The sequence below is a fragment of the Orcinus orca genome, chromosome 11 (assembly GCF_937001465.1).
Source record: "Orcinus orca chromosome 11, mOrcOrc1.1, whole genome shotgun sequence".
NCBI lineage: Eukaryota > Metazoa > Chordata > Mammalia > Artiodactyla > Delphinidae > Orcinus > Orcinus orca.
In genome coordinates this window covers 67182617-67205303 of record NC_064569.1, presented here as the reverse complement: position 1 = coordinate 67205303, position 22687 = coordinate 67182617, and the positions used below count along the sequence as shown (strand labels likewise).

At 39.7% G+C, this 22687-nt stretch overlaps 1 protein-coding gene across 1 annotated transcript in view; it reads right to left on the bottom strand.

Moving 5' to 3' along the window:
• Nucleotides 1-1666: 1666 nt before the first annotated feature.
• The window catches only part of TMTC2 (transmembrane O-mannosyltransferase targeting cadherins 2), a 420660-nt gene continuing 399639 nt past the window's right edge, over nucleotides 1667-22687 (bottom strand). The window contains exon 12 of the mRNA XM_033407136.2: nucleotides 1667-1762. Within this exon, the coding sequence (XP_033263027.1) occupies nucleotides 1748-1762 (15 nt within the window). The 3' untranslated portion in view covers nucleotides 1667-1747. The remainder of the gene's footprint in view (nucleotides 1763-22687) is intronic.

The following is a 22687-nucleotide window of genomic DNA, read 5'->3' as shown; positions in this document are numbered from 1 at the left end:
TATGCATGAATGAATAAATCCTATGAACTTAAACCCCAGGCTTGAACATGCACATTTTTGATTGTACCATATAAGAATTAATAATGTTTAGCCTTTTTATTTTCATGCTGCCAAACAGCTGTGTCAACTTCTAAAACTGAGATTAAGATCTAGAAAATATTGTAAAAATCACCTAATAAAACTCCTCTTTTCACAGGTCAGGAAACTGGAGCTCAGATAAAGAGTTACTCCAGATTATATTTGTTAGGAGCAGAGTTAGAAGTGGAACCCAAGAGTTCTTATTCCACAACTGGTGATCATTCTACTGCTCTATACCCTTCTGATCAAAATCATGTGAAAACGGTTCAACCAGTTTGCATGGCATAGATATAACTAAAAGTTTCATAGACGATCACGAACACTGTTTAAATTATAGACTTGCTAATGAAATAAACTCGCCTCAAAAATGACAAACTGTGGAATACCAACACACCACTTTTTAACTTACTCGCTCAAAGGACTTCATAAATTAAAGAGAAAAACACCCACATACACATTAAATGACTGAATGTTCTTTGGTTTCCAAGGAATTCTCTCACCAGGCCTTAGAGTAGAGATGTTTACGATGGAAGATGAGGTCACTTTTGAAAAGAAAACATTGGTTCTTTTGAATCTATGGAAAAGCGAATGTGTGTCAATATGCTGCTGACTCAATCAGACCACAGTAACCATACGAGAATATTCTGTAGTGTTCCCAGACTTCTGAATACTTATGACATTTTCCCACACTAAGACTATGACCAAATGACAACAACGATAAAAATTTGCATAACATAAACACTGCCATACTTAAGAAGGCACACCACAGGTTCTGTATTTCCAGTCCAGGGTTGATGAAACCTGTGTCACAGACTATATAAATTGTCCGTGAAAAATGGAACTCTTTATTCTCACATTGTCATTTATAGAGAGCTAAAATGTTAAATACCCAATTCTTCCTTCAGGGCTTAAAAACCCAACAAATTTGGGAGTCCATGAATGCTTCTCACACAGTTATAGATAGCTAAGCCTTAGAATGTTGCCATTGTATAAGGTTCTTTCAAATATGCTGGACATAGTTTAAGAAAACAGCATTGGCTCCTTGAAACTGACCTATGCCTTACATTGACTGCAAATTCAGACATGTGTGGCACACCTGGAATGGGAGTCTGTCTGTAGGAAGAAATGAGGAGACTCTTGTGAAAGAATTAATCCAAAGGGAATAGAGCGTAGATACACAAGTGTGGTCCAAGAACATTTGCACCACCATGAATTCACAATTTCCAACCTCAACTTGGAACTAAAAAGTGACAGAAATCCTACGTTGTTTCCTGATCCAGAATTCATTCCAACACTCCACAACTATTGCAAACTCTGCTCTCCTAAAACCTCCATGTCCTACCCCTCTCCTTTCTCTTGGCAGATGGTTTCACTTCCCACCTCAGAGAGATAACAAAAGCGATCAGGTATCAAAACCCTCGGCTCACTGCTACCCAAATCAGTAAACCTATTGATGACCACGGCCATTTTTTTATGCTTTACTGCTGTTTCTGGAGAAATGACATCCTTCTTCCTATTCATGCATCAATTAATTCAACAATAAATCATTGTAGAATGCTTTGAATTTCACCTTCTTTGGGGAAACTCACCCATTGGTTATCTTCTCTTTTTTCTATATCTTCAGTCTCTTCCTCCTTACTGAATCCTTCCCAGCAGCATTTAAACACGTTCAAATTTGCCTCATCTTAAAGAAACAAATGTACAAAAACAAAACAGTTATTCCTTTCACCCTAGCTTCCTAGTCCCCCAGTTCTTACCCACGGTTGTCCTTTCCTTCCCAAACTACTCATATAAGATGTCGCTTCCTCTTGCTTATCTCCACTTCTACTCCTCCATTTACTTCTCAACCCACCCCAAATGGCTTTCAGCCCAACCATTCTTCTGAATATGCTCACTTTTATATCACTAATGACTTCTATAGAGCAAAATTCAAGACAGCAAATCCCCAAATCCAACTTTTCACCCCTTCTCTTGCTTGAAGTATCATCAGCATTCAAAATTGTTAGCTGCTCCCTTTTTCTGGAAATAATTTGCTTCCTTGGCTTCTCTGATTCCATATTCTCTCCCATCTCTTTTCCCCCCGTATTTCTATGGCCTCTCCCTCTCCGCCTCCATTGACAGCAGTACATTTTAATGTCTCTCAGGACTCAGTCCTAGGCCATATTTTCTTCTCATCCTGTGTGTCTAATCAATTCTACCTACTCTTACAAATTGAATGACCTCCTCAAACTTTATCTCCATTTCAGAATTCTCTATTGACCATCAGGTCCATTTCCCATCTATCCCTGACTTCTCTAGTTGAAGAAAGCAACCCAAATTCACTTTTCAAACACTGCATTTATTACCTCCACTCATTCCCAGAGCTGTCAATGCAATCCTTGTTCCCTGCATCAGTAAATAGAAGCACAAGTGACCAAGTTATTCAAGCCAGAAACTCGAAAGTCACTTGCCTCCTTTCCACCCTTCACACCCTCATAGCCAAACATGTATCCTAAAAATTCTACCTTCTAATAGCTCTAGAATCTGTCTACATTGCTCCCTAATCAAAGTTCCAGTTATTGTTCAACTACTCGACTATAATAGAGTAATATATTGTAATATACTCTATAATATATATAATAGAGTAATATATTGTAATATACTCTATAATATATATAATAGAGTAATATATTGTAATATACTCTACTGGTATACCCTTGTGATTGCATTCTTAAAACTGAAGCCAGACTGAGCTTATAAAATGCAATTTCTACTGTATATCTCCCTGCTTAGAAGCTTGAATGTTTTTTTTACATTTTTACTATATATATTTGCTTCCATAAATAATAGATACCATTTTATTTATGTATTTAAATTTTTTATACATGAACTATATCCTAGATATTCCTTTGGAATGTGCCTTTTTAACTAAACATCTTATTTTTTAAATGTTATCCTCAACAATTCATAAGCTCCAAGGCACTTTTTTTCAACTCATGAACAGGGTTCCACTGTATGACTAAACCAGGGTTTCTTTATCTACCCCTCTACTGAGGACTATTATGTTAGTCCCACTTTTTCACTGTAATAAAAAATGCTGGGGCTTCCCTGGTGGCGCAGTGGTTGAGAGTCCGCCTGCCGATGCGGGGGACGCGGGTTTGTGCCCCGGTCCGGGAGGATCCCACATGCCGCGGAGCGTCTGAGCCCGTGAGCCATGGCCGCTGGGCCTGCGCGTCCGGAGCCTGTGCTCCGCAACGGGAGAGGCCACAACAGTGAGAGGCCCACATACCGCAAAAAAAAAAAAAAAAAAAAAAAAAAAATGCTGTGATTAAGTTTCTTGAAAATGTCTCTTGTGCATATATGTGAGGTCTCTAAAATAGATACCTAAAAGACAAATGCAAGGTCATGGGGATTGCACTTTTTGAGCTTCACTAGATACTACATCATTACATAGGACTGATATACTCCAACTTCAGGATAGCGGTTATCTGGAAAGACAGGGAGGAAGAAGGGACATGAGTCTGGGATTTTAGCTGAAGTGAAATATTTTATTTCTTCAAACTCTGTGAGGCAAATGCAAAATACTAGGCTCGATGATGACAACAGAGGTATTTAATGTATTATTTTTTTACATTGTCATTTTACAATATTTAATAATTTAAAATATTTTAAATCAAGCTTTCAGTGTTTCTCATTATCTTAGAATAAAAGTTAAGCCTTTTACTGTGACTTACAAGGCCCCCCTTGATCTGGTTTTCATTGGTATTTCCAGCCTCGTTAAAGAAAACACAGTGCTCTCATTTGACCTCTTCAAATGGAGTTGGATCTCTGGGAATGCAGGGTCTTCACACATTTTCCTGATCCTAAATCACTGAATATACTGAATTCCCACATTTTAGCTAGTTGTTTTAGTTATTCTGTTAATTATTTCACTGCCAGAATATCATTTTTGAACATGGCTTGAGGCACCATTGCTTTTCCTCCAATTTTTCCCATGGTCACTTACTTATTTAATTCCTTCTCAGCTCTCAGATCTCAGCTTAAATGTTACTTCCTCAGGAACCCTTTCCTGACCCTCTGAGGCTGTTTAATTTCCCCTCAATATACCCTTTCATACCACTCTTTACTTCCCATTTTGCAACATCCCTTACATTTGTAATTATTTCTTCAATATCTATCTTTAAACAATAATTTATTGATTGATTTACTTGTTTGCACCTATCACCCACATTAGACTCTAAGCCCCCTTAGGACAGAAACTGTGTCTGTCTTGCTCAAAACTCTATTTCCAGCACCAAGCACAATGCTAAACACATACATGTTGAATCAATAGTCACTGGAGAATGAAAGTGTCAGAGAACCAGTGTTAGGCAAATAATAATAAAATGAGAACCACTTTGCCACAGACCTGTGAGATACTGAGGGCATAAAGCAGCAAGACCTTGGGGCCCATATGAATACATGTGGTTCAGGTTGATGTTAAGTCAACTTTCCACATCTGGTGTGATAGTTGGTGCAGGATGGAACAAGAATGGGACACACGGGCTTCCCTGGTGGTATAGTGGTTGAGAGTCCGCCTGCCGATGCAGGGGATACGGGTTCGTGCCCCGGTCTGGGAAGATCCCACATGCCGCGGAGTGGCTGGGCCCGTGGGCCACGGCCGCTGAGCCTGTGCATCTGGAGCCTGTGCTCCGCAACGGAAGAGGCCACAACAGTGAGAAGCCTGTGTACCGCATAAAAAAAAAAAAAAAAAAGAATGGGACACACAATGGTCTGAGCCACAAGCAAGACCAACCAGATGTGGAACCAAACACTAGCCTTTTGAGGGACAGGAGACATCATGGGGAGGATCAGAGGAGTGACCAGAATGGCAGAATGTCGTGTCTTAGGCAGGAGCTCTACAGTTACAAGCCCTTGCGAGAAGGTATCAATTTATCACAGAGTGAGTAGGGGCAGAATCATAGAAACAAAGAACTCTTATTACTATTGCTGCTCTATCACACAAACACTTGATTATATTGTCACTGGATCACAGAATGAAGACTAGATAAGTGAAATATTTTCATAATTCTATGTGACGTGGCAGAGCTGGAAAGCATAGGTCTATGCCATTAGTTTTATCTAAAATACAGAAATAGAAAGTGTGTTAGATCTTGAAGTAAGGGCAGATCTAAGGCAAAGAGAGTTCAAGTTTGCAAACAATCTATGGCTTTCAATAAAACATCTGTTTTTAACCGATCAGTTGCTGCAAGTCATCTACTTCCTAAGAAAATCCTTATTTATGCTATGTATACGTGCAGAGTTGAATAAAACATCCAGAAATATCTTTCCCTTCAAAAATTATTTTTTAAAAATGAGTTATTTTGTCTACCTGATCCTAAATCACTGAATTGACTGAATTCCCACATTTTGCCTAGTTGCTTTAGTTATTCTGTTATTTCACTGCCAAAATATCATTTTTGACATAAACCTGGCATAGAAAATGAAAACGTAAGCTGTCTGAAGAAGCAACTCTTTAAATCCACCAGTTCTCTCACACCTCTTGCAGTTACCCTAGTGATGTTATAAAACATATTACTTTCCTGACCTCCTAAGACATTCTCTGGGGCCAGTACCCTAGACCCCATAATTCACTCAAAACCCAAAGCTATTGTCAAGGCAGCAGTAATATACCCAAGAGTCTCGATAAATAATTCATTGAATGCATTCATTTCCAGAAGATGCACTCGGCTATGAACCTGGTTCTTCTTCAAGACAGTGCAAATATTGCCTCAAAATTGAAGAGCTAGTTCAACATGGAGCACCTATTGGGAAGGCTGAGGTAGAAAGACAAATTTTAGTCTACAGACATTAAAGTAGATTGTACATGCTTGCTAACTTGCGATTGTATTGCTGTCTTCCAGAGCAGCATTTGCAACCACAGGGTGGGAGAGGCAGGGAGAGAACCCACAGACTGCGGAGTGAAGAGAAGTTTGTGGATCCTACAAGCACTTCCTTGTGATGGCCCAGGGAGGAAGCCAAACCCCCAGAGGGCTGTGGCCTCTAGAGGTGAGGGTGATCCAGAATCAGCGTGTCACCTATTTCCTCCTCTCCAGCTGACGTGCATTCACTGCTTCTCTAGTTAGCCTCACTGAAAGAGCAGGTAAAAATCCTTGTCCCCTGCCATTTAAGCAAGCGGAATTGTATTCAGTTTAACATTTCTCACGTGAGGCATACTGTACCTTTCTGCAAAAATAGCGATCATCTGTGTGGCTTTGGCACACTGCCGGCATTTTCACTGGGCACTTCCCTCTTCTCGCCACTCCTGCTTATCATTAAGTCTGGCATCTGTCCTCCCTGGTTACCACAGAGACATCAGCTGGACTAGCCCATGTGGTCTCTCGGGTCTGGAGACTCCTGCCTCAGAGTCACTACTGGAACGTGGGAAACTTTACAAAGGCTAGGAGGCCATGTACCTAGGATATTAAGTCCTTGGGAGTGACATCCGAGGGAAAACTTTGCCTCTTTGCCAAACCTAACACAGTGTCTCTCAAAAATACCCGATCAATCATTCTTTTCAATATGCTGTCTTTTCTATTTTGAATATAAGCCACATGAGGGCAGAAACTATATCTTTCTTGCTCAGTATGTGCCTGAAACATGGTAGTGATTCAAGAAATATATGATGAGTGAATAAATGTTTAGGGGATGGATGTATGGATGTATAGATGGATGGATAAATGGATGGATGGATGGATAAATGAATGGGTGATGGGCAAACATCTTCTCATGGGTCTTTGGGTTTCACAGAGTTCAATATTATTTGAAATGAATCATCCCAATATCCCTACAAAATGGCATTAAGAAAGAAGAAAGCCTTGTTAAAGACTCTGCTAGGTAAAATTAGTGATATAAAAAAAAGAAAGGCCCTTTAAGACCTCTGTGTATATTAACCTCACTAGTATTCCTAAACTGAATATTATTTGCATTATGTAATCTGAACATGCTTAATTCTAGTAAATTAACATATGAGCAGTTGCTAGAGTAGGAGAGACTATTTGTGTTTTCCCTGAGATCTGTCCTGTCAATCACACCTCTAAATGCAACTACAATAATTAGTGCCTTTAATCAATTTCCAGACCTCTTTGTTCCATAGACTGTAAAGTTCAGGGAAGGCATTTCATGAGTGAGACTGTTGGGAAGACTCATATCTTCCACGGCAGTGGGCGTGTGCGTGAGGAAGGAGAGGGAGGTTCCCCTGTTCTCAAGCTTTCAAATCTTGTCTGTGGTGGAGGCAGCAACACAATCAGAACTATGTCTTTGAAAATCTAAAACATCACTTAGCTCTGTCCCAGTATGCCTTAGTGCCCCTATCATATTAGCTCTGTTGGCATTTGGAGGAAAAAGAACTTCTAAGGCATTTTATTTTCTGTGAACTTGGAGCCACGTGCAAATACAATTTTTTTTTTCTTTTTTGATGAGGAGCCCCTGCTAATATTTAATAATGTGATCCTGTGCTATGAAAACAGTTTCTCTGGTTGAAGAATAAACATAGGCAACATTCCAGGGCAGGCAAGGCTGAAAAACTTATTATTACTATTTCACCTCAATAATACTAGTCTGAGGCAACTAGTTTCATGGAAAATGTGTGTGGACCTGCACGCGTAAATAAACACTGCCAGAAAATTGCAGAAACATTGAACATCCATTCAAGGACCAAAGAAGAAAACTGCTAGACTCATTAATGACACATCTTCCAGGGTTATTGGTCCTTAGGAGACCAGCTATTTTAATTTTTTGGTCTTCTTACATTTGTTAGAAGTTGTGCTGAAAACTTTTGTACCTGCACAGAGGAAGGGACAATAAACAAGAAAACAAAATCTCCGTTACCATCAGGAAAAAGAAAAACTAGTGATCTGATGAGACATGGTAAAAGAAAAATCTGGAAAACTGGTAGTTTGATAGACTTTGGTGACCATTTTTCCTAAAATGAAATAAAAATTTAAGGAAATGTGATGTTGCACTTTGACCTTCACCACTCCTAGAGTTCCAGTACACTGTAAAATCTGTTCTCCTAATTTCCATCTTCATCTTTGAGATTGCAGTAGCCTCCTAGGACTTTGTCTTATGCATAAAGTTATTATCCCCTTTTGTATCAGGCCTGTTGTAAATGTTCATTATAATCACTGCTGCTTAATTTAGCAGATGGTTGGAACTGAACTATTCTTCTCGGGGGAATTAAATATGGCTATGTCATTTCCCAAGTTGATTTAAAAGATGTAATTTGAGATCAAGCAATGTTTCAGATTCAGTACTAGTTCAGAATCATTGCCATAGATGTTTTCTTTTCTCCACTTCTATAATTTTGAACATCTACGATGAACTGCGTTGATGTTCCAATTTTTTACGTTTAATATTCTTCAACAAAGAAATAAACATGAATAAATTATTGTACACAAATCCCACATTTTACTACATGATTGATCAGGAGTCCCCAAAGGAATTTTCCTATTGTGTTTGTGTTCTCATCTGTTGTCAGCAAATACAAGGTGGATAGAAATTTCTTACACCAAACTTCTCATACACCGCCCATGAATACCTTGCACTGCTCTCAAGATATCGGTGGTCAGATATAATTAGCATGAAACAGAGAGGCTTCATCTAAAAAAATGTCATCTATGTTTTTTGTTCAATGGATATTCAATTGGCTGAGAATTATTTTAGCAGCATCACACATTTTCAAAGACAAGAAACTGAAAAGGAGAGATTGTTCATAGTCCCCAGTCTGTCTCTAAATAACAGGGTCCTTCTCCCCACCCTAGCATCTCTTCCAAAAAGGAAGTATTTCTAAACCAAGATTTCACCATTCAAAAGGACTTATTCTTATACGTTATTCAACTGTTTTGAACTTCCAATTTCTATGCTCTCCCAGTCACCAACTATTCCTGTTGATTTTTACTTTGGACACTACAGGAAGCAAAAGAGGGGTAATATTTGAGGGTGGGCATAGAGGGTTGATACACTCAGGGGAGCTTATTACTATGCCATTATATTTTGTATATAGAAGCTTTCTTCTGAGGAAGTAAAGAATCTTAATTTCAAATAGGAAGTCAGCTTTGCAATTGCCCTGTGAAACTGGCAAATTATATTAAAACAGGCAGACATCTTCTAGTGAGTGCTGGGATTGTAACAGAAGGTAGTTAGGTGACCTGGGTTCGTGTTTGTGTCTGTCACTTGCTAGCACTTTAGACTTCAGATTTCTCTGTTTTCATATCCTCTTCATAACTACGAATTATGGCCATGAAGAGGAATAGAATAGCGTATGTATATAATAATGTATATGAATAATATATACACATTATTTTATATATGAATATTTATATATATTATATATATATTCATATATAAAATAAGGTATTTCATATAAATAAAATAATGTGTACATAAATAATATATATAAATATATATATAATAATGTGGATACATTCCATATATATTCGGACATTCTCTATGAATAATAAAAATACTGTTTGTGTAAAGATATTTTTAACATTATTGTTATCAGTAACCTCTCCCCTCTCTTCAGAGAAGCTGAGAGAAAGGAACGGTAAGATGCCATCCACAGGCACCCTTGTGCCCTGCCTCAGGTGGTTTTCACCACTGCTGCTTCCCTCCTCGGCACCCCCCAAGGAGATAAAGGAACAGATGTACACTATTCCCTGTGCTTGGTCAGCTACATGCTTTGTATCCCAATCATGAGGATGGCAGCTACTGTGGTGGTGATAAATAGTAGTCCAGCCCGGCTGAAATAGGTTTGCAGCTGGCTTCCCAAGAGAAACCTTCTCTCGGCCTGGCAGAGGGGAAACGGCATAAGTTTTATAGTCAGACAAGCTCATTTTCTAATCATGGTTTATCGCTTATCTACCACCAGTTGAATCCTGGGCAGTTACTCAATCCTTGTAATTCTTGTAATCTTGATTCCCTCCTACTAGATTAAAAAGAACTGAACTACCCTTTTAGGATATTGTAAGGCTTAAGTAAGAAATCAAAGTGAAGCTTCTGATGCAGTTTTGATCACTAAATAGGTCTTTAATACGTGGTATATCCTGTCTTTATTCCATCTTCAATTCTTTTTCTATTCTTCTGGCAGCATCCAAGAAGCTATCAGGACCATTCATTGCAGACTCCTCTCTGAACCAGTATTCCTCAGCCCATCCCCCCACAAACCAGCATCTCCCCTAGAAAAAGTGGTTTTTCTTCCTATAAACTTCAATGACATTCATTGGAAAAGTTATCCTTTTGTCATAATTCCTTGTGATCCAAAGTAGCTTTCCAATTAATTCTTTATTAGGATTATTATTGTATTTTGCAAAACAGACGATGGGAGAAAGCATCTCCCATAAGAGCTAAAGAGCTCTTATGTGCTTTTCCTTTACACCGCAGCATTTTGGTTTATAAATTTTTGTCTCAAACTTAGTTTCATTTGAAACCAAGGAAAGCTTTTCATCTGCAGCCTGTTCTTTTATAAGGATTTACAAACGTTTATAGTCAGTTTTGCTGTCAGTTTGCATTTATTTTTCTTGAGTTCCCTAGTGGTTATGCCAAGAATATAATTGGTTGTGTGATTCACAGATAAATTTTTCTAGCAAACACTGATAAAAGAGTAATGGTTATTAAAATTTCATATGATAAAGAGTTAATTCAAAGAATCTGAATTTGAAACTATATGAGACCTTCAAGATCACTTGCTTCGATACCTTATTTTTAAACAGCCACCGTGATAGAACATTTGCAAATGTCATGGTGTGTTCTACTACACGCATCACATATTGTCTAAATTCCATATGATTTCCATTTAACAGATGAAAAAGTTGAGGATCTGAAAGGTTTAATAAATTTTCCAAGGTCAGGTGGCAGAGAAAGATCTAGACACTGCTGATTCTTAACCTTGGCTCTTTTCACTAAGCAATGATTATTGTTTTATGTGAGAGGTAATTGAAACCGAGGGCTCGTCGTTGATTGGAAGGGGGTGACGGAGCTGGGATGAGACATCTCGGCTCTTGAATACCCAATTTAGTCTGCATTTTGACCGTATCACCCATTAAGATATTATGAGATGGGCTTCCATCACATTTTTCTTGAGGGTTTTCATTTATATTGAGGAATTAAACACAAACATGGTTCCCTGACTTGCTACTTGGTTTCAGTTTTCCATTTGTGTTCATGTTTTCTTTTTCATAATTCTCCACTTCTAATTCCATTGAATTATTTCTTTTTGTTACATAGGGCCTTTTAAATCTTCTCCATAACTTAAGGGATAAGTAAGGAATGAATGAATGAAGTATAAATAGCCCTATAGAGAAGTGAAAAATGCATGAGCAAATGAAATAGTTTAGGGCTCTAAAAAATGTGATGTTTTGAATATAAATGATGCTTCTTCTCCTCTCTGCCCTATACTTCACTCTCCTCTATATGTTAAAGGATCATGTGCTGCATGGACATCATACACTGCATGTCCTGGAGAAGTACAGCCAGGCTGAGGTCCACAAGAAGTAACCAGGAACACTTCGGGAATTTTTACAGCAATGGCGTGAACCACCTTGATTTGCTCAGGCCTTTTCACCCACCGCTTGGCTGGATCCAGTTTCTAATTTAGGGCTCTTTATGCTGGCTTTTGATTCTACCTCCAGTGCTTGGACTTGATGGCTGAGTAAGTCTGACTCTCCAGGCTTGGGTCTTCCCAGCTTTCCCAGGCCTTCGCTGAAGCATATAGAGCCTTCTTCTCCTTTCTCCTTCAGGATCCATTCCTCTCCTGGCCTAGCCCCCAGGTCTCAAAATCCTGCTCTCTGCTCAATGGAAATGTGTTCAAGCCAAGACTGTTCGTCCCTGTTCATCAGACATATTTCCCCAAGGCAGTGATGAATGTATCCATGTCTTTCCAACATTATATGGTCTCCTCAGCATAGTAAACATTAACACAATGCAAAGCACAATTTTTAAAAATCCAGGAGGTTGGTAAAGAATGTGGCCATAAAGTAAAATGAAAGTCTTTATATGAGCAATAACTTTGATGTGGGTGTAATAGACATAGCTAACCACTTGATCACACAGCACCAGGGATCATCTTCAATTCAAGGGGAAAAGAAGTAGAAGTGTATTGTGTCACCTATCTTGCCTCCCAAATTCTCATGGTGCACTCCTGCTACACCACCTTTTCTCTCTCAGCCTGTATCTATGGCCTCACGGGGAGTTCCCTATATTCAGTTGACAGAGGAAGAGAATCCTGATTTACAGATGGTTCTGCACAATATGCAGGGACCTCCTAGAAGTGGACGCTGCAGGATCACAGTTCCTCGCTGGGACATCCCTGAAGGACAGTGGTGAAGGGAAATCCTCGCTGAGGGCAGGGCTTCAGGCAGTGTACCCGGATGTTCACTTGGCTTGGAAAGTTAATTAGCCAGACGTGCAGACATACCAATTCACGGACTATGGCCAATGGTTTGGCTGGATGGTCAGGAAGGAATATGATTGGAAAACTGATGACAAGGAAATCTGGGGACAATTGATGACAAATATTTGGATAGACCTCTCTGAGTGGGCAAAGATGTGAAGATATTTGTGTCCCATGTGAATGCTCACCAAAAGGTGACTTAGCAAAGGAACATTTTGATAACTAAGTGGGAAAAGATGACCTATCCTGTGGGTACGAATCACCCTCTTTCCCCAGCCACCCCTGTCATCACCTAATGGGCTCATGAACAAAGTGGCCATGGTGGCCAGGATAAAAGTCATGCATGGTGTAAGCAACATGGACTTCCACTCACCAAAGCCAATCTGGCTATGGCCTTGCTGAGTGCCCAATCTGCCAGCCATAAAAGACCAACCCTGAGCCCCCCATATGGTACCATTCCTCAGGGTGATCAGCCAGCTACCTGTAGCAGGTTGACCATATTGGATGGCTTGCATCATAATAAGGGCAGCATTTTTTTTCTTATTGGAATACACACTTACTTTGGATACGGATTTACTTTCCCTGAAATGCTTCTGCAAAACCACCACCCGTGGACTTATAGAATGCCTTATCTACTGCCATGTTTTACATTACTTCTTATCAAGGAACTCAATTCACAGCAAGTGAAGATTGGCAATGGGCCCATGCTCATGTAATTCACTGGTCATCCTGAATCAGCTGGTTTGATAACGGGTGAAATGGCCTTTTGAAGACTGAGTTACAGTGACAGCTAGATGGCAATACCTTGCAGGACTGCAGCTAGGTTCTCCAGAAGGCTGTATATGCTCAGAATCAGCATCCAATATATGGTGCTGTCTCTCCAATAGCCAGGATTCATGAGCCCAGGAATCAAAGGGTAAAAATGGGAAATTCACTACACATCATTACTCCTAGTGACCCACTGGCAAAGTTTTTGGTTCCTGCTCTCTTGACCTTACGCCCTACCAGCCTAGAGGTCTTATCCAGAGAGAAGAATGTTTTTACCAGGAGACACAATAATTCCATTGAACTGGAAGTTAAGACTGCCACCTGGTCACTTTATACTCCTCATGCCTCTGAATCAACAAGTAAAGAAGGGAATTATGGTGTTGGCTGGGGTGATTGACCCTGACTATCAAGGGAAATTGGACTATTATTCTATAATGGAGGTAAGGAAGAGCATGTCTAGAATACAGGAGACCCTGTAGGGCGTCTCTTACTATTACCATGCTCTGTGATTAAGATCAATGTAAAACGTCAACAACCTAATCCAGGCAGCACTACTAATGGCTCAGAAGCTTCAGGAATAAAGGTTTGGGTCACTCCACCAGGTAAAGAATCACGACCAGCTGAGGTACTTGCTGAAGGCAAAGAAAATACAGAATCGGTGGTAGAAGAAGATAGGCATAAATATCAGCTACAAGCATGTGACCAGTTACAGAAACATGGACTGTACTGTCATGAGTATTTCCTCCTTATTTTGGTATGGATATTTGTGTGAGTGTGTGTGTACAACTTGTGATGGCTAATTTTACATGTCAGCTTGACTGGGCTATGGGGTGTTCAGACATTTGGACAAACATTATCCTGGATGTGTCTCTGAGGGTGTTTCTGCACGAGATTAACATTTGGATTATAGACTGAATAAAACACAGTGCCCTCCCATGGGTGAACTTCATGAGTGTCTGAACAGAACAAAAGGTTCAGTAAGGGAGAATCTGCTTTCTCTGCCTGACTGTCTTCAAGCTGGGACATAACTATTCTGCTGCCTTTGGACCCAGACTCAGACTGGAACTTACACCTTTCACACTCCTGGTTCTTGGACTTTAACTTGGACTTGGACTGGAATGGTATTGTTCCAGCTGATGGTATTATCAGCTCCCCTAAGTCTCCAGAAGATCTTGGGACTTCTCAGCTTCCACAATCTTGTGAGCCAATTCTCCTCATAAGCCAATATATCCTATTCATTCTAGTTGTGTTTCTTGGGAGAACTCTAATATACCTGTTCAACACTTAATCACTACTTATCACTTTATAAATTATTTGTGAGATCATTTATGGTCTGACTACATGTCCCCTGAGTGTATTACAATAGCAACAGCTATTGTTAGTATTATTACAATGTAGTAATTACCAAACTACCCACTACAGCAACAGTAATGACATCCAACCATTGTTTTACACATAAAAAAATGCCAGGCACTGTCTTTAGTACTTTATATGTATTAATTCATGCAATCCCTACAACAAACCTGTGAGTTAGATATCATTATGATTCGAATTTACAAATAAGGAAACTGAGGCACAGAGAGGTTAATTAACATACTCAAATATTGGGTTGGCCAAAATGTTCGTTCGGGTTTCTCTGCAACATCTTACAGAAAAACGTGAACGAACATTTTGGCCAGCCAAATTCATGCTGCAGCAGGACTTGAAACCCAGCAGGCTGGATCTAGATCTCCATCATGCAAACTGTAGCTTATATTATTTTGCTTTGGAATTCCATAATGGAGGGCAGTAGCCTTCACACTATATTCTCTGCACCTAATACATCAGAAAAGTAGCTTGAAAGTATAGTAGTAAGTAAGTAAGTAAGTAGTATCCTGGAATTAGACCTACTGGACATGAATCCCAGTCCTAATTCAACCCCTTTTAACTGTGTGATTGGAGGCAAGTTACTTAACCTTTCTGTGCCTCAGGTTTTTCACCAGGATTTTTGTTACAATTAAATAAGCCAACACTTATAAAGTGCTTAGAAGAGTATCTGGAGTTTAGTAAGTACTCAGTAAATGTTAGCTTTTCTAATGATGCTGGTTTTATTCATCAATTTATCTATTCCCATTGCCCAGAAAAAGGCATATAATAGAGACTCAATAAATATCTGATAAATTAAAGAATATATTTGTTTTATTCCTCATTGCATTCTTTTATCTGACAACAGTACTGCCCGCTTTCCTTCCATTCACCCCTTCATCACCTATAATGTATGAGGCACTGTGCTAGAGGCTAGGGTGACAGAGCGAATAAGACATGATGCTGCCCTTGAGGCACTTGGAACTGAGTAAATAAACTGACATAATACTCAGAATATGGTGTCATGAGTGGAATAACATTCTAACCTGAACCTTATGGGAGGACAGAGGGTGGAACATCTATCTAACTGGGAGGGAGGGGGAGGGCGGCTACCACCCTCAGCAATGTAAACAACCTTCTGCTGTGAGCTACTTGTAGTAACTAAGGGAAATAGACTGTTCTCATAACCATTTCCCCAAATACCAAGATAATGCTGCTGAGGACACTGGTTTGTTAGGATGAACAAATTCAGGTGCAACCTTACCGGTGGAAAGATTAGATGGCTACCTACTTCCTGCCTATTGAACGGATGCCAGGACGGGTCTCCTGGCCCCCACAACTCTTCTTATACAACTGAGGCCAAATAGGTTCTAGGCCTAAAGCAAAGAAAGAGGGCACGTCAGTCAGAAAGGCATTTGCCTGCTAGTGACTAAATGCCCAGTGAAGACTGCCTTACAGATGGGGGTGATTTTTCTCACATAACAGGAAGTCTGGCAATAAGCAGGTATCGGCCTTGATTCAGCTGCTTAACAATTTTATCAGGAACTCAGGTCTTTTCCTTTGCTCTAAGGTGCTGGCTTTGGCTTTTATATTCATCACCCCATGGTTGCAAGATGGCTGCTCTCACCTTCAGATTTCACTTTCCTATTCAAGACCTGAAGGGGCAGTTAATATGCCAGCCTTTTCTGAAGAAAGCAAAGCCTTTCCAGAATTCCGCCTAGCAGACCTCTGCTTGCATTTCATTGTCACATGGGCACTGCCAGCTGGACTGGAGCCTGGAAAAGCCAGAGACAGTACTATCACAATTCGCTTAGACGAGGGGTGGGTAAACTTTTTCTGTAACAGGCCAGATAGTAAATATTTTAGGCTTTGTAGCCCATACAGTCTCTGCTGTAATCACTCAATCCTGCCATTCTAGCCACCATAGACAATCTATAAATGACTGAGTGCTGTATTCCAGTAGCACTTTATTTATGGACACGGAAATTTGACATAACTCTCACATATGATGAAATATTATTCTTTTGATTTTTTTCAACCATTCAAAAATGTACAAAACAATCTGAGCTCACAGGCTGTATAAAAACAGATGGTGGGACTGATTTGGCCCAGGAGACCATAGTTTGCTGACCTCTAGCTTGGACCAATGATAACCCATCAACCGGATCTGGGCAAAAATCTATGACAAAGTTGGTGTTCTAATAGTTGAACTAGTAGAGAAATGACTACTGGATAGGGAACTAACAATGCAGCAATAAAGGGTAGCTTTAATTTTCTATATGAAATAGGATGTATATAAAGTATTTACTGTATGATGAGGACATATTTTAGTTCTTTTCACTTTCCTCCATTTTCATTTAAAATTCTTTCTTATTCATAAAGGCCTTTTCTCTGCTCCATGAAAACAGCTGTTATCCAGACTCTGATTTTTAAAGAATTAATATCAGGAATTTTTTGGGGGGGCGGGGGATATCTATCAGTCAACAAGGGATTGATTACTTCCTGTTGCTGCACTTTAACGGAATGCTAAAGAGCCCTAAAATTTATGAACTAGAAACCCTATTTAAGTTTCATAAATGTTTCACAGTTTTCTTCCTGGCTTCCAGTGGTGAGGGAAATACAAATGGAAACCTAGCATAAAGAAAGAGATCCTGCATTCTGCTTTTGCCCAATCTCATTATACATTCTCCACTTATAAGAGAGAAGAAAAAAAAAAGATTTGTAAAAAGCAAAAAATCGGCTCCCTCTTTATATAGTTAATTACAAAGGCAATTTCCTTTATAGCCTACTTACAGGAACACCTCTTCACATGTTGCCAAAAGTATCACAACTTGTTTATTCAAAGGTTGTGTGTGAATGAGAGCTTTTTGATATTAATCAAGTAATTTTCTAGCATTGCTGGGAAAAGGAAAAAGCTTTATCCTGAAAAATGAAACAGCCCATTAATCACGTTCGTTCACTCTATTGAAGACAATTATGGAGAGGCAGAGGGCAAACAGACCCTTCAGATAAGAAATTCCTAAACTGATGAAACTTTTAATAGGGTTTGGCATAGACTTTTGCATAGAAAGTGATGAAGTAAACTAACTTTAATCAACTTACAAATTCGATATCAGGTATTTATGAATTCAAAAGTTACCGCTTGTTATTAACCGAAAAAACCCCAATGAATATGCCAAATTCATGAGCAAAATTCTTGCATATGGACTTTTTTGTTGGTGTTCATTTATTATCTCCAGTTAAAGTTAAAAGGTGAAACAGAATATGCCTGTCCTTAAACATCCGTCTCATTTTTTTGGTTCCCTCATCATCACACTCTTCGTAGGTTTGAGACTGGGTCTCCATCCATCAAAATTAAATTTGGCAGTAGAAGGCATTTAAAACTATTTGTATAACTATAGCTGAATAGATAAGGTTGCAAGATAAGGGATATGAAAAATAACTCTGTTCTGAGGCAATATGGTACATTAGGAGGGGTCTTTTTCTGGCATGATGAATGGCAACAGTCCATTAGTCAAACACCAACAAAGAGTTAAGTTTTATAAGCCAGGCATTATTTGAATTAGTTAATAACATTAAAGCAAACTGAGAGAAAAAGTTTCCATAATATTGTCAATTATTTCCTCAATTCGTTTGCAAACTTCATTGTTACTAAAATTAAAAAAAATTTTAAATGGTATGATGGGGCTTCCCTGGTGGCGCAGTGGTTGAGAGTCCGCCTGCCGATGCAGGGGACACGGGTTCGTGCCCCGGTCCGGGAAGATCCCACATGCCGCGGAGTGGCTGGACCCGTGAGCCGTGGCCGCTGAGCCTGCGCGTCCGGAGCCTGTTGCTCCGCAACGGGAGAGGCCACAACAGTGAGAGGCCCACGTACCACAAAAAAAAAAAAAAAAAAAAAAGGTATGATGTTAGCCATCAGGGAAATGCAAATAAATACCACAATGAGATACCACTTCCCACCCAGTAGGACTGTTATAATGAAAAAAAAAGAACATATCAAGCATCAATGAGGACATGGAGACGCAGACTCTCATTCATTGCTGATGGGAAGGTAAAGTGGGGCAGCCACTGTGGAAGACAGTTTGGCAGTTGCTCAAAAAACTAAATGTAGAATGGTCCTATGACCCTACAGTTTTACTCCTGTGTATCTATCCAAAAGAACTGAAAACACGTGTTCACATGAAAGCTTGTACATAAACGTTCGTAGCAGCACTAATCATAATACCCAAAATGTGGAAACAACTCAGTTTTTTAAAAATGGTGTGATAGAACCTAGTCCTAAAGAAATTTTCAAATATTTAAAAAATTCTAGGTAAATCATCATCTTTGAACATTTTGAGTACACTTTTTAAAAACTTTTATTTATTTACTTATTTGTTATACAGCAGGTTCCTATTATCTACTTTTTTTTTTTTTTTTTTTTGGTCATACGCGGGCCTCTCACTGTTGTGGCCTCTCCCGTTGCGGAGTACAGGCTCCGAAAAAGCCAAGAGAGAAGGCTCAGAGCCTCAGGATGTGACAGGCAGGTACTCACAAGAACTAGGGAACTGCACCAAACATTCCACAGAAGATGGGGAGGCCAAGCATCAGCTGAGCTCAGCTGACACCTGAATTGCAGGAGAAAGCTGCAATTGGTACACTTTATTTATATATTTTTTAACATCTTTATTGGGGTATAATTGCTTTACAATGGTGTGTTAGTTTCTGCTTTATAACGAAGTGAATCAGTTATACATATACATATGTTCCGGTACACTTTAATTAGAAGCAGTTCATGCCAACCCCTCACTACAGACAAGTAAAGAAAGAGAACAAAGTGACTGGAAAAAAGCTAAATTATTTTTGTGACCCATGTATTCTTGTTGCACAATTGAATGATCCTCTCCTCCTCTTTCTACCCTCTCACCATGTAGGGATGTAGGTGGAATCGGTCTCTAGTTTTCAGTGGAAGTCTTTCAGATGGAAACACTCCTCAATCACATCTGATCCTCAGAGACTAAGGGAATAATGGTGTATTGATTGTGTCCATACCCATCAATGCCTGCCCAGGATTTAGACTAAAGTCATAAAATTAGGAGAAAGACCTGCTTTTGTACTGAACGTGATCTTGAATGAGTCGTATGGCCATTCTAAGCTTCTGAATCCTCATCTGGAGTTTGGATTTGAGGGTAATTACGATTCTCTTGTCTACTTTGTCAAATTGTTTTCAAGAGCTAAGTATAAAAATAATATGAAGCCTTTTGAAAACTGCAAAACGCTCTGCATGCAAAAAAGATAATTACAACAGGAACACAATCTTGAGAGTGAAAAAATGAAATAATTAATTCTCTTCATTCAGATTTATATCTATGGGAAGGACCCCACTGCCCTGCAATTCCAAGGAGCAAGTTGAATGCAATGTATGGCATATAACATCACCCGGGGAGCTAAAGCCAATGGAGAAAGGTGATATAATTGGGGTGCTCCAGTGGTCACCTCATTTTCAGCAGTGCTTAGAATTACTGAGTGTGTTGCTTCCTGTATTAGAGAATTCATATTGCTGAATCATTTGGTTAATGTCTCCAAGATGAAATACGTTTAAAACTAAGATATTTAAAGGTCACTTTGGCAATTTCTCTTATCCTGAAAATGGAGAGCAACAAATCTACATTTGCCATGTCTTCTCATGATCTGAATGGTATTTCTTTTCCAGAATGAGGACAGGAAAGTGCCCTAGATAGAGGAGTGATTCAGCTTGGTTGCTGACAGGCACAGAGGAGAGTGTGAAGAGATACGCCAAGGTGTTTACAACAGTAGCTTAAGAAGTGCCTGCCCTCATCTCCTTTGGACTCTTGCTTGTCTGGATTTAAATTGCTCACTGAAGGACAAAAGCTTTGATCTCACTTTATTTCCTCTGCTAATCAAAACATTTCAAAGTATGTCTCAATCCTCATGACTTCCTCTCCTGGAGGATCAAATGAACAGACACTTATGTTTGAACTCAAGTTTAGTTGTAGACTTTCCAGCCACACAGTGAGTGAGTTAGAGTGAGACTGTGTGTGTGTGTGTGTGTGTGTGTGTGTGTGTGTGTGTACATGGACGTGTGTGCAAGCATGTGTGTGTGTATAACAGAGAGAAGGTGGACAAGGTTGGTGAAAGGGAATCACACAGATTAGTCAATGATCATAAAGACTTGTAGCAAATGTATTTACTGTTGCTATACTGCAACAGGGAAATGGCATATTATTCATATTCTACAATTATCTCTGGCCTATAAAAAGCTTTCATCTAGCTAGTGCACTCCAAATAGAAGAGCCTCAAGTAAAATAAAGGATAAAACACTAGTCAGGGGCTTCCCTGGTGGTGCAGTGGTTAAGAATCCTCCTGCCAATGCAGGGGACACGGGTTCGAGCCCTGGTCTGGGAAGATCCCACATGCCGCGGAGCAACTAAGCCCGTGCGCCACAACTACTGAGCCTGCGAGCCACAACTACGGAGCCTGAGTGCCACAACTACTGAAGCCCACACGCCTAGAGCCCGTGCTCTGCAACAAGCCACACAATGAGAAGCCCGCGCACTGCAATGAAGAGTAGCCCCCGCTCGCCACAACTAGAGAAAAGCCCGCATGCAGCTAGAAAGACCCAATGCAGCCAAAAATAAAAAAAAATAAAATAAATAAATTTAAAAAAATGCTAGCCAATTTCATCATGAAGGATCACATCCAATTTGGTTATGTCTACTGAAATCTTGCACATTGTGCCTGTTGAAATCGCTAATGAACTTTGGATCACTGATCCATCATGGCCCGGTCAGAAGAAATAACCAAGCAGTGTCATCAGATGACAGGAATGGATCTCTGGAAATGGTTTAATCGACCCTAATGCTTCTCTGTACCACTTTTACTTAGACCAGCTGTGTTTTGTTAGGCATGGTTCATAAATTTATCTTAAAATGAAGAGTTCATGTCTTAAATCAGGGACCCACACTGAGTCTAGTGATTAGGAGTTTCAGGTAGTAATATCTTCCACGTACGCAATCCATAAATAATCCATGAGCAAACCTTTGCTGGTGAGCTTTGTGTCTACCCTCTCTCCAAGGAAGAGATGTTTCACAAACTCTAGATGGTTGGCATTGAGCCATGTAGGATGTAACCTGTAGCTAGGACTTGATACTTTACCTGCTACGTTTGATCCCTGTGAATGTGTAAGCTAAGCTATGTCATTTGACTGCTATAACCTACAGCTTCTTCATTTCAAAGTGCAGAGGTCAAACCTAATATTCTCTCCTGCTAGTGGGCAGGAGAGAATATTAGAAGTTTTAAAAAAATTTGTTTTATTTGTTTATTTATTTTTGGCTGCATTGGGTCTTTGTTGCTGCATGAGGGCTTTCTCTAGTTGCGGCGAGCGGGGGCTACTCTTCATTGCAGTGGGTGGGCTTCTCATTGCGGTGGCTTCTCTTGTTGCGGAGCATGGGCTCTAGGTGTGCGGGCTTCAGTAGTTGTGGCATGAGGGCTCAGTAGTTGTGGCTCACGAGCTCTAGAGCACAGGCTCAGTAGTTGTGGCACGTGGGCTTAGTTGCTCTGCGGCATGGGGGTTCATATTGCTGTTATGATTTCCATGAATATCACTTTGTGGCCACTTGAGAAATAGTAGCAGACTAACTTATCTTTAGTGTCATTCACAGAGCAAAATTTTGGAATGAATACAAGTCCAAGCAAAAATTAGTTCTATAAACAGAAGTGACAAAAAATTAACTGATTGACCCACCTCCTAGAGTAATGGAAATAAAAACAAAATTAAACAAATGGGACCTAATGAAACTTCAAAGCTTTTGCACAGCAAAGGAAACCATAAACAAGACCAAAAGACAACCCTCAGAATGGGAGAAAATATTTGCAAGCGAAGCAGCTGACAAAGGATTAATCTCTAAAATATACAAGCAGCTCATGCAGCTCAATAACAAAAAAACAAACAACCCAATCCAAAAATGGGCAGAAGACCTAAATAGACATTTCTCCAAAGAAGATATACAGACTGCCAACAAACACATGAAAGAATGCTCAACATCATTCATCATTAGAGAAATGCAAATCAAAACTACAATGAGATAT